Here is a 13,062-nt window from a genome sequence, read left to right as displayed (position 1 = left end):
GGGCACCCCAGCTGTCAGTGGTTCAGTTTGCAGCCACAGCACAATCACATGAGTTGGTACAGCATGCTCTCCCGGCCCCGCAGTGACAAGTGGCCATGTGGGGAAGGCAAGGGGAGCCAGGAGCCAACCTCTGAGTCGGCATTTTCAGTGAGAAACCCAAACACGCAGCCAAGGGGACTCGGGACAGCTTTCCTTCCCTACTTGATGCTTTCTGCTTCCCGTCTGTTCTCCCTTCTTTCTTCTCTCTCCCAAGCTATGTATCTCGACAGAAACGTTACCTTCTTTACTATCTCTCTGTCTGGAGTCCCTGAGTGGTGCAAATGGTTCACACACTGGGCTGCTAACTGAAAGGTTGGAGATTCCAGTCCACCCAGAGGTGACTTGGAAGAAAGGCCTGGTGATCTACTTCCAAAAAATCAGCCATTTAAAACTCTTTGGAGCAGTTCTGCTCTGACACACACAGGTCACCATGAGCTGGAGTCGACTGGAGGGCAAGTGGTGGTAGTAGAGACCTCTACCCAGTGATGTCACGTAGTCGTTAACTCTTGGAATAATTAAACAGCATTCTCAATAACTCAGAGCAGAAGGAGAAGGGACAACAGCTTACTGTTGTTTCCTGTTCCTTCTGCAATGAGACACCTAAGGAGTTACTTATACGATTTTATATGTTCACCCTCCAGAGCTAAGTACTTTACATAATTTGTTTGTTTTAAAAAACTTAAAACTGTGCTTCCCCTCCCTCCCCTGATCCCGGCAACAGCTAGTTTTGCTGTTTCCAGAATGTCATGGGGTTTGGCTGTGCAGCAGACACGTCAAGGGCAGGGGCTACTGTCTATGATACTGTAGTGGCGGCACATGGCTTATGCATTTCTGAAACCCACAGGGCTTAGGGCACATGGAGTGAACCCTGATGTAAACTGTGGACTTCCATTAGTGACAGCGTGTCAATATTGGCTCACCATCTGTAGCAAACACAGCGCACTAATGCAGGTCACTAATACCCCAAGGACCTGTGAGGGGAGGGTACAGAATCTCTGCACTTGTGTACGATCTTTCTCTAAACCTAAAACTGCTCTAAAAAATAAAGCGTAGAAAGAAAAAATGAATTACAATTCATTTAGCTTTGATGATTTTTTAGGCAAAGGGCTGGCCAACATCTGCAAAGGTGTTACCTAAAATTAGGGTGGCTTATCGGACTCCCTGGAAACCCTGGTAGCATAATGGTTAAGTGCTATGGCTGCAAACCAAAGGGTCAGGAGTTCGAATCCACCAGGCTCTCCTTGGAAACTCTATGGAGCAGTTCTACTCTGTCCCATAGGATCGCTATCAGTCGGAATTGACTTGATGGCAACAAGTTTGGTTTTGGTTTTTATTGCAGTCCCTGAGCAATGAAAATGGTTAAGTGCTTGGTTGTTCACCAGAAGGTTGGGGCTTTGAATCCATCTGGGGATGCCTTAGAAGAAAGCCCTGATGATCTACAGCCATCGAAAACCCTACAGAGCACAGTTCTGCCCTGACACATATGGGGTTGCCATGAGTCGGAATTGACTTGAAAAGAGTGATTTGGTCTTGGTTTTATCAGTATTCTTGAGACCAAGGATTCCTCGGGGAGGGAGACCTGTGAAACAGGATGCAGCACGTGGTGGAGGCTTTTTCTGGCTTGAGAAGCCACAGCTCCCGTTACTTCTCAAGGGTGGTTAAGAACTGCTGCTTCCTATTTCCTGCTGTCTTCTGGGCTCTTGCCGTAGGTCACGTGGTTTTCCTCTCTCCTACCCTTTCAGGGAGAAGGCTCCCACTGAAGAGAACCTGGAGGCAGGAGGGAAGAGGCCCTGCCAAGGCAGGGTGGCCCTGAGCCTTCCCTTCCAGCTGGCTGGAGACCTGGGCATGTTCTGTGAATATTTCTTCCTTCTTTGGCTGCCATTGTTCAAATGTTCCGAAATCCACTTGACGGCAGGCCAGGGGAGCACAAGGCTAGCCAGGGGTGCTGCCTGCCTGGACAGACGGCCAATAAACGCTCTGTCTGTCCAAGCTGTGGGTATCCTGAAGGTGTCTAACCTGGGGCTTGCATATAATAACTTTGGTCTGTATGAAGTTAGCAAACGAGGCTGTACGTTTGAGAAGGCAAAAACTGGGACTGTCGCTCCTACAAAGTAGGAGTAAAAGCAGCCCAGTGATTGCTCATGTAGGGGGAGCAGTGGGGGAGAGGTGCTTTCTAATGAGACTGAGCCCCAAATATGGTCAGGCTGGTGTTCAGAGACCCAGAGCTCTGAAAAGAAGCTGCAAAGACCAGGCGCCCATTAGCAGCCTTGTGAAAACACTGACTGCCTCGGGTTTCCACAAACCATTTCAGACCAGAGCTTTGAAGCATGAGTGGCTGAACCAGGAGTGAGGGACTACATCACGGAGGACCTGGGGGGGTGAATTCACCGAACATTCTCTCTCACTCCCAGCCCCCTTGGGGTCTGAAGGGGTTGGAAACCCATAGTAAAGGCTATTTCGAATGCTTGTCCAGGTTCCGCATGTTCCTGGCTGGCCAGTAGTAATCCACATGGTGGACCATGTCTTCCCTCCAGCCTTTGAGGATCTATAGTACCACCCAGGGCATGTCAAGAACATGCATGGCTCTCAATCTTGGCACCACTGACATTCTGGGATGAATACTTTGTTGTGGGGGCTGTGCTGTGCACTGTAGGATGTTTAGCAACATCGCTGGTCTCCACCCACTAGATGCCAGTGGCACATCCTGCCCCAAGTTGTGACAACCAAAAACGTGTCCACACACTGCCAAAGCCCCTGGAGGGGCAAAACCCCTGGGGTAGAGTGGAGGGTAGGGAGATGCAGTTAGAGAAGACTTGAGGGCCAGCTTTAGTGAGGAAATAATCCAGCGCCCAAGATACACATCACCTCAGTGCAAATATTCATCCCATTAAAATGTGAGAATGCTGCCCTGCCACACTCTAATGTGACCCTGGTTATAGCAAGCCATCACCTAGGAATCTCTGGCCCCTTTGCTACGAGCTCAGGTGCTTCCCTTACACACCTCTAGTTTTTTTTTTTGGGGGGGGGCAAAAGGGCAACTTGTTTTGATGCTATAGGTCTTTTAATGTTGGGAAGATTATAACCCAGGAAGGTCTTTTAGTGTTTGGGAAGATTATGCAGTTTGGAAATAATATAATCATGGTATTATTACTATTGGTTTATTAATGATAAAAAGTGTGTAGGTAGGCGTTGTGTGCAAGAGGAGGTAAGGAAGAAAAAAAGGCACTTCAGAGTGTTTGGACCTTATAAAAAATCATTTTGCCCCTCTGGATCAGGGCTTGTAACTAGGCAATCCAGATCTGGTTCGTGTAAGTGTTTAGTTTGCCCACACAATATTTTAAACCAAAAAATTGAGCTCACATTTTGAAATCTGGAGATTTCACATAGAAGTCCAGACTTTTGGCTTCTCTTGAAGCATTGGATTTGCTAACACTGGGCCCTCGTTTCTGCATGGCCTCCCACGGTGTGGAGGAGAGCCTGCTCCCTTTACACAGCATGCACCTGTTTGCCACAGTCCCCACCTCTCCCTGATGTCTCCCTGACCCTAACATATTTTCTTCTACTTAACTTTCTTCAGGTACCTCCAGACATCCTGAGAATTTGCAGTTCCTGCACTAAATCCTTCTTGATCTTACCAACAGAGCATCAAAGTGAACCACAGAATGGAAGGTATGGATTGAAGGGAGCATAGAGTCCATCTCAGACTTTGCTCCCAATTTGCATACATGGGAACTCTGGCCCAGTAAGGCCCACAGCCACTCAGGGCAGAACTGGCAGGCAGCCGAGTCCCGCATCCTGCCTGCATCACCTGCTGGTCTCAGGCCGTGACTGACCTGATGGTGGTTGCAGGGTCCCCAGGACGTACCTCCGACCATTCTCCTGTGATCCAGACGTACTCGCAGGGCTGTAAACTGCAGCTCTCGCGGTTGGCAGGCCGCTGGCTCACGTCACAGTGCTCACTGGCGACCTCGTCCTTGTCCTCCTGCACACATACCACCTTGCGGTACCTGGAGCCTTCGCCACAAGTTCTGGTGCACTGCTCGAGACAGACAAGGTGGGTTTTGACGAGGAAGGCTAAGGGATGACTATATGATACTGTATCGCTGTTGTCACAGTGGATTCTCCTTGTTCCCAGTAGTTGTCCTAAAAGTCCCTGCAAACACTGAATCAGTGAGTACTGAACCAGCCTGCTCCACCTCAGCTGGGAACGTGCACGCTGCTCTGTACTTGTCTGCGAACGACCTCAAAAACACCACAGGTATTGACTTTGGGGTTACAAATAAATTTTAGCAAGTAGGTAAATTCACAATATGAAATCTTTGAATAATGAGGATTGAAGAGTTTATCGTTGTACCAGGGACAGTGTTGTTAGGTAACTGGGATAAAAAGTGAGTTCTCCGATAATCTCTGCCCTCAGGGATCTCACAGGCCCAACGGGAATGCAGATAAGGAAACAAATGTGGCTGATCCTGCACTGGTTTGAGGTGATTTGCTCCTCCCTACCTCACCCTAAAAAAAACCTGTTGCTGTCGAGTCAATTCTGACTCACAGCGACCCTATACAGTGCTCGTAATTCATAGCTGTACCCCAGATCCATCTTTTGACTATTGTGAGTACTGCTGCTATGTACATGCATATACATGTTTGAACACTCGATTTCAGTATTTTTTACTTAGGAGTGGAATTGCTGGGTCATATGGTATGCCCCGTGTCTTTTGGAGAGTCACTTTGTTCTTTGAGGATACAGATAAACCCTTTATTACCTGCAAACTTAGCTCAAGATTTCTGCTGCTTGAAAGCAAACTTCAGTATCTATGATGTAGTTATCTGTAATTTTTCTGGGGTACAAATATGAATTGCAGGTACTGTGAGGTGGGAATGGAGAAGCGAATCACTTCAAGTTAGTGCAAGAGGCTGGCTAAGCCCAGTTCCCTAGCTCAGTGTGGCCTTGGGGTTTCTGTTCCCCTGGAGTGTGCCGGGAACTACTGTGAAATGATGACATTTTTGTTATCATCATAAAAAACAAAACCAAACAAATGATCTAGAGAGCCACTGAATGTTTAAAAAAAAAAAAACAAAACCAAAAACCAGTTAATCTGGGATGTGTAGACATGTGCAGAAGAAATAAGTAACTCCCTATAGAAGAGTAATTCCTTAGAAAACCTGAGGTTGGGTGGCTCAGAGAAGATCATGATTATTGAGCAGCCAAACCTGAATCACACCCTCCAATGTCTCTCTTGCTTTCACTAACCCACAGGGCTTCACTCAATAAGTAACAGTTTAGAGCAGAGTAACAATGATCCCTAGATACTTTATGCTTGTTAAGCTTTTCTCCCTTGGTCTTGACGAATGGTTAACTACTCTGTAAGATATTTTCCCAATGCTGTAAAAGGGATCTGGGAAGAGACAGAGTTCTGCCAATGGAGAAAAGGAAGTTGGGAAGCCTTACCTTGAATACAATTTTTAGAAAAATTAACCTGAGTAAATAAGTGACTTACCCAGAGCTTTGGAATTAGTCAACAGCAGCTCTGCAAATCACGTAGTAAGGATTTTCTCCTGGAGTCCTGAACCCTAACTAAGGCACAGGGGCTGTATGATCAGGAAAATCCAGCCCGTGCTATTGGGCTTATCAGCTTTCGGTATACTTTCCCACTGTCCTATGGTTAATGACTCTCTCATCTGCCCTGGAATACGATCCAGAATACTCTGACAAGCACCTGGAAAGTTCGACTAGATTCATTCTAATTTCCAAAAATTTTTCTCAAATTTCATTTTTGGGTTTTAGAAAAAAGTCTACCAAGTACATAAGTAATACCACCAACCAAACCAAACCTGTTGCCATCAAGTCAATTCCTCGATTATAACTCATGGCGACCCTACAGGACAGAGCAGAACTCTGCCCCATGAGATTTCCAAGGATCAGCTAGTGGATCTGAACTGCCAACACTTTGGTTAGCAGCTGAGCTCTTAACCACGGCAATGATGCAATGAGTAGAAATTGCCTTTCCTTGAAGACTGTAATCAAGTTGCTTAAAACTTTCAAATAAATCTTTGGTGAGATTCCCTAACCACAAGAGGAAGAAAATTCCTTCATATTCCTTCATCTTGTCATTTCTAGGGCCAGATTAACTCTATGGGGCATTGCTGGAGAGTGTGTGGACAGGAAAGTCTCAGAAACCAAAAGGGAAATTAGACAGCACAGTATTCTTTGTGCATTGTATTGAGTTCTAATATGATGAAAACAAACAAACAAAAACCCAAACCCACTACTACTGCTGAGTTGATTCTGACCGTATAGGACAGAGCAGAACTGCTCCGTAGGGTTTCCAAGATGCGGCTGGTGGATTCCAACTGCTGACTTTTTAGTTAGCAGTGGACTGCTTACCTATTACCCCTATAACGTGATAAGGAACTACAATTACAAGTCAATTCATCTAACACTGCTTTATATCAGGGTTTTGAATCAGTTCGTCCCAGTTAGAACTTCTGCTGAGAATTTGCATGTCCACTTCAGATATACTGAATCAGAATCTACATTTTAACAAGATTCCCAGGTGACCTATAAGAAGGTTCCAACTGAAATGAACCAGTTCAAAGCCCTGCTTTAAATTAAAAAAAAAAACAAACAAAAACACACAACAGTCCTCAAATTATCAGTGGGTTCTATTCCCAAAACTCATTTTCTTAAAGTCAGGTATTTAGAGTTTGGATAATTTTGCCCCAAAGCAGTATTTGCAAAGGAAAAAGGAGGCAGAAATATAGAGATATTTCATAACTTTAAAGCCTTTCCTTCACTCAACACGTATTTACAGTGGGCCAAGTCCTGTGCAGGCTCTGGGGATCCAGCTGATGTCTTCTTACTTGCCTTCTCTCTCTATGACATCGGGGAGGCTGTTACTGCCAGCTTAGGGTCTCATGTCTCAGGTCACCTGCAAAACTGGTGACCACTGGGGTTTAACACCTGGGCCACCTTGTATGATTATGTGAGCAGACCTGGTTCATAACAGGCCTCTCTGTTACTGTTGGTTAGGTGCCATCAAGTCAGTTCTGATTCATAGTGACCCTATGTACAACAGAATGAAACACTGCCCTGTCCTGCACTGTGATGGTTAAGATTGTGGGCCAACTTGGCTGGGTTATGATTCTCAGTGTTTTGGCAGTTGTATAATGTTGTGATCACTTCTTTGTGAAATCTGATATGTGATCACCCCCATTATGGAATCTGCTGAGTGGTAGTGACGGGGGTGGGGCCTGTGGCAGCTCACCATCCCCTCAGCCTTCATCTCTCCGCCTTCTGCCACTTTCTTCCTTCCTGCTCGCCTGGCAAATGTTGTTGGCCTGTTCTGGATCCAGCAGCTGTTTCTTGTCTGACCTCTGGTTCTTGGGACTTGAGCTAGCAGCTTACCTGACCATCTTGGGATTCCCTGATCTTCACAGCCTGTGAGCAAGAGTCCTGCTCTCTGACCTGCCTATCTTGGGTTTGCCAGCTCCTGCGGCTACGTGACTCGGGAGAAACCTTGCGGTCTTGCCTGTCGACCTTGTGGATTCCTTGTCCGTCACAACCTGTGAGCAGGATCCCTACTCTCCAACCTGCTCATCTTGGGTTCACCAGCTTCTGTGGCTCTGTGAATTGGGAAAGGACTGTATCCTGATCCAAGGACTTGGGATATTCCAACCCCTACAATTGCGTGAGCTATTTCCTTAATATAAATCTGTCTGTATATATTTATATGCATTATTGGTTTTGCTTCTCTAGAGAACCCAGCCTAAGACATGCACCATCCTCACAACCATTGTCATGCTTCAGCCCATTGTTCTAGCCACTGTGTCAATCCATCTCATTGAAGATCCTTCTCTCTTTTGCTGACCCTCTACTTTACGAAGCATGATGTCCTTCTCCAGAGACTTGTTCCTCCTGATAACATGTCCAAAGTATGTGAGACAAAGTCTCTGAGGAGCATTCTGGCTGTACTTCTTCCAAGACAGATTTGTTCATTCCTCTGGCAGTCCATAGAATATTCAGTATTCTTTGCCAACACCATAATTCAAAGGCATTGATTCTTCTTTGGTCTTCCTTATTCATTGTCCAGCTGGACAGCTTCTCTAGGTGGTGCAAATAGTTAAATGCTCAGCTGGTAACCAAAAGCTTGGCGATTCGTGTCCATTCAGAGGTGCCTCCGAACAAAGGCCTGAAGATGTACTTCTGAAGAACCAGCCGCTGAGAACCCTGTGGAGTCCGGTTCTACTCTGACACATGTAGCGTTGCCATGAGCTGGAGTAGACTCGATGGCAGCTGTTATTTTTTTTCTGTTCATATTCAAAAAAAAAAATTGCTGTCGAGTTGAGTAGATTCCAACTCACAGCGACCCTATATGACCGAGTAGAACTGCCCCAAAGGGTTTCTAAGGAGCACCTGGTAGATTCGAACTGCTGACCTTTTGGTTAGCAGCTGTAGCCCTTAACCACTATACCACCAGGGTTTCCCTGTTCATATTAGAGAGGGTAATTGAGTTAGAAAACATCAGCGCCTTCTGCAAATGTGGCGGAAATGAGAGAAGGGGAAGAAGGGGTGGAAATTTCCAAAGTCCAAGCAGCTGAATGGGGTGCTTAGGTAGTGACAAGGGAGGTGGACAAGTGAAGGGGATGAGCAGTTAGGGAGAAGGGGAGAAGCCATTCTCAGGGGGGACTCAGCCTGGATTGATGCACAGAGGTGAGAAATGTCAGGGGTGGGAGGCAAAGGTCTGGGATGTGGGGAGAAGGGAGTGAAGTCCCCAGGTGCTGCAAATGGTTAACGCACATGGTTGTTAACTGAAAGGTTGGAGGTTCAAATCCACACAGAAGCCCCTTGTTAGAAAGGCCTGGCGATCTATTCCAAAATATCAGTCCCTACTCTGGTACATACAGGGGTCGCCATGAGTTGGAACTGACTTGATGACAACCTTTTTTTTTTTTAGTCTGAGGTTATTAGAACATACAATTTGAGACAGGGATTTGTGAGAAGAGGGTGGGCAGAGGCCAGGTCATGAAGGGGCTTGTAAACCTCTCGCTCTGCTTAGGAGCAAATCCAACCCCTTGCCAAGGCCTACAGGACACAGCACAGCCCAGCTGCTCCTGCAGCTCCAACCACTTTTCACCCACTTGTTCCCTCGCTCACTCTGTCCTTACCATACTGCACTTCAGTTCACACACATGAGGGGCCTGTTCTCCCTCAGGGCCAATGCAAAGCCCTTCCTTCCACCTACGTCTTCCCTTGCTCTTCACTCCCTGACCGCCAAGAGAAGGTGGCACTGCCTGCCATTCAGCACCTTGTTTTTTCCTCGGCAGCACTTCTGACAGGTGGGATTTCAGGTGCACAAGGCATGCTGTTTGCTTGTTTTTCGTCTGTCTCCCCCACTAGACTCTGAACCCCACAAAGCAATTCCATTTTCTCTGTTGCATGCCAGCTGCCCCGTGCCTGGCACTCTGCAGGCACCTGATAAATATCTGTTAAATAAATAAATGAGGGAATGAATAATAAACAGTTAATATCCAGCCCTGTACACACATCAAAATCTGATCACTCTCTCTTGTAAACTTCAAGAAAATCTTTGTAACAAATGACCAAGGTCCTGCTCATGTTTAACTTTTCTGGGCTAAGAAAATGGACTTGGGAAACACCCTACAGCTGATCTCACCAAAGTCCTTAGACTCCAAATATGTACTAGAGCTGCCCAAGCCTGTCCTGGGCCAAAGAGAAATGGGGTCAGCAGTTCTGCAAAGGCTAGATGCAGCTGAGCACAGCTTGTCCGTGGCATCATGACAAGAAAATAAACAGCTGTTCTTACAGGAAAAAGAGTTTGCTTGAATGTGCTAAGAGACATTTTAGAATGTCTTTAAAGAGCTAAAGAAGAAAGGTCATGAATTTGCAGGTATTTCTCTTTTTCTTTTTCTCCCTCCCTCTCTCTTTCTTTTCCTCCTTTTCTCCCTATTTCCCACCTTCCATTCATCGATCCCTTTTGTCCCCCCATTCCTTCATAGATTCATTCATTCAACAGGTGTCTTCTATGCTCTCTAGGTACCAAGCTAAATGCTGGGAAAACTCTGGTGAGCAAGACCCCTGACCTCAAATAGCTGATAAAATTTAAGAGGAAAAAACAAAAACAAAAGCTAACCCATTGCTGTCGAGTCGATTCCGACTCCTAGCGACCCTATAGGACAGAATAGAACTGCCTCATAGGGTTTTCCAAGGAGCGCCTGGTAGATTTGAACTGCCGACCTTTTGGTTAGCAGCCATAGCTCTCAACCACTATGCCACCAGGGTAAGAGGAAAACGGACAACATTTCCCGGTGTTAAGAGCTGGAGAGGAGTAATTTCAAATTATTATTAGAGCCAAAAAGAGGGGCACTGACTCAGTACTAGTGAGGTGTGATCAGAAACGGTTTCTGGCAGGAAGTGACATCTTGGTTGTGCCCTAAAAGATAAGCAAGGGTCACTGAGATGAGGGAAGGAGCAGGGCAGCTACTTTGTGATGCAGAAGTACTAGAGAGGGAAGAGAATGCTCTAGGTAAAGAAAAACACTTGCAAGACCTGGGAGATGTATTCCTTACTACTAAGAGATATCTAACCCATATACCAACGATTCAAATTTGCTCAAAAGAATCTTTACAGTTACAAATGAATTTATGTATCAGATTATAATATTATTAATACTATTAATAAGCAAATCCTTTATGATAGTAAATGTCAAAAGGATTAAAAGATCTTGTAAATTTATTTTCAAACAATCTCATGAACATTTTAATTCTAAAATGGGCAAAACTGAGCAATAAGAGGACAAATAACTCACTCAAGGTTGGCATGTGACATTAAAAGCCCACTGCTGTGATGTGCAGGCTAAATTGAATTGCTGGTCATTACCTCCACTCTCGATCAGGAGGCCACTGTAGCTTTGCTGGAAGCCTGAAATGTGCTAGGCAGTACACCGGCTCCTCACTTAACCTTACCTAAGCCTCACTATGACCCTTCAGCAACGTCCAGCACCGGATTCCCACTTTGCAAATGGGCTAACCAGAGCATAGAGATTTGAAGTCAGTGCTCAGAGCTGCAGAGTCAGCTCTAACCAACACTGAATGGAAGCTCTCTTAATTACAACATGTTGCTTCCAGGGCATACACAGAATGAGATATGGATGCCTGGATAGAGCTCTTTGCCCTTCCCCAATTATTCTGCCCTACATCCACAAGTCCAGACCCTCCTTCACGGTATGATGAAGGCACTGGGGCCTCTTCCCCTTCAGCGCCAGCAGGCCTCACAATGAACAGAGGCAGCCCCCTGAGGCGGCCAGCATCATCAAGACTCGCTTAGTGACATGGCTTAAGGTCTGATGGTCAACCAACTGGATCAAGGAGGTGGGGCTGGAAAACCAGTAAAGAGAAAACCCTTTGATTCCAACTCCACAGGAAGAGGCATGACAAGCCAGCGAAAGGGAAATAAAATAATTGACTGTAGGGGTATGTTGACACGGGAGGCCATGGAACACGAAGGTTTAGTGCATGTGGTAAACAGGTCAGGCTGCTGGCTTCAAATTCCAGCCTCATCACTTACTAAATGCACAGCCTTGGATGAATTCACCTAGCTAAGCCCCAAGTTTGCTCATCTTTAAGTGGCGATAAAATATGATTACCACATCTGTGAGTTAAGGAAATGGTTAAAACAGGTACTCCATGTAAAAACACTCGACACAGTGCCTGGTCCATAAAAAAAAAAAAAAAAATTTTTTTTTTTTTTTGTTTGGTCCATAGCTTAATAAGTAATGTGCTCTGTGACTTTTGTTGTCATCAGCACTAGGGTTACTGCACTATTCAACTCTAGGGGCTGCTTTTCCCATTGTAGCCCTATGGGAATGGCACTCCCTGGAGCTGTGCAGTGTACAACCTGTGTAGCTGCACAAAACATCCCTGATGATCACGCTACTACAGCTATGGAGAACTATGTTATAGGGTAGAACTGCTCTGTAGGGTTTCCTTAACTGTAATCTTTATGGATGCAGACTGTCAGGGCTTTCTTCTGCAGCGCCACTGGGGGTAGGGGTTCAAATCACCAACCTTCAGGTTAATAGTTGAGCACAAACCATTTGTTTCACCCAGGGACACTGGGGGAACTGGAAGGAGACTGTATTTTCAACTGATCACCACTTACTGTTTAACTAGGGCACTTTGGATTGGGAAAGTAGGAGCAATTAATAACTATACCAGGACCACTGGCATAAACCAGAACTGCCCCAGGCAAGCAGGACATGTGGTCACCATCTTCATGACTTGGTCTATTAAGGTGCCTGCCCAACTGCTATCAACATTCACCCTACAGCTTGTTGCTGTGGGAAATCCTGAGAGGGCCGCTAGCATGCCTTGTACATGGGGAACATAAAAACTTTTGATGGGGCCTCTCCCTTGTCCAGCTGCCCTGAGCCTCGATCTGCCAGTACAGCGTCATGCAACAGTCTCCCACATTGCTCTCTTCGCCCTCCACCCACCTTCTCCACACTCTCCATTTGGGCTCAGGCAAATGAGAAGGAACATCTACAGGAGGACAACAATGGGAATCTGCTTCTCCATTGTTTAGAGTCTTCCAGTGTGAATGGTTAACCTCCAGCAAATTTCCTAAACATAGGGACAAGTCAGGCTATCTCCTTACGTCTTCTGCTCTGATACCGAGTTTGATAGAAGTATTTGAGGAAGGATTTAAAAAGGTTCATCTGCACAGCATACGCAAAGACATAAATTTCTATGCATATTTTGCACGATCAGAGAAGAGGAATTTCCTCAGTGCATGTGTGGCAAGGTTTTTCCATTCTTTGGAATTCAGAAGCAATTGCAAATGGAGCTTGGTTTTTTGTGACTGGCTCTAACATGTTCAAAAGCTGGCTAAAGCGTGAGCTATGAGCTCAGATTCCTTTTTAAACACTCTCTTACTTTCCGCTCCTTGGAGCTGTTACACTGGGTTGAGTTTGGCATGAGATGGAGAGGGAGAGGGAGAAAGCAGGC

General features: G+C 45.9%; 1 protein-coding gene across 2 annotated transcripts in view; it reads right to left on the bottom strand.

The window, feature by feature from the left end:
* The window catches only part of ADAMTS9 (ADAM metallopeptidase with thrombospondin type 1 motif 9), a 196,417-nt gene that overhangs the window by 31,404 nt on the left and 151,951 nt on the right, over positions 1-13,062 (bottom strand). For both annotated transcript variants that reach the window (XM_010589691.2, XM_003410031.3), the window contains exon 31: positions 3,905-4,075. In XM_010589691.2, coding sequence (XP_010587993.2) covers positions 3,905-4,075 — 171 coding nt within the window. The remainder of the gene's footprint in view (positions 1-3,904; positions 4,076-13,062) is intronic.

The sequence above is a fragment of the Loxodonta africana genome, chromosome 22 (genome assembly GCF_030014295.1).
Source record: "Loxodonta africana isolate mLoxAfr1 chromosome 22, mLoxAfr1.hap2, whole genome shotgun sequence".
In the NCBI taxonomy this organism is placed as follows: Eukaryota; Metazoa; Chordata; class Mammalia; order Proboscidea; family Elephantidae; genus Loxodonta; species Loxodonta africana.
This window is presented reverse-complemented; position numbering and strand designations above follow the sequence as displayed.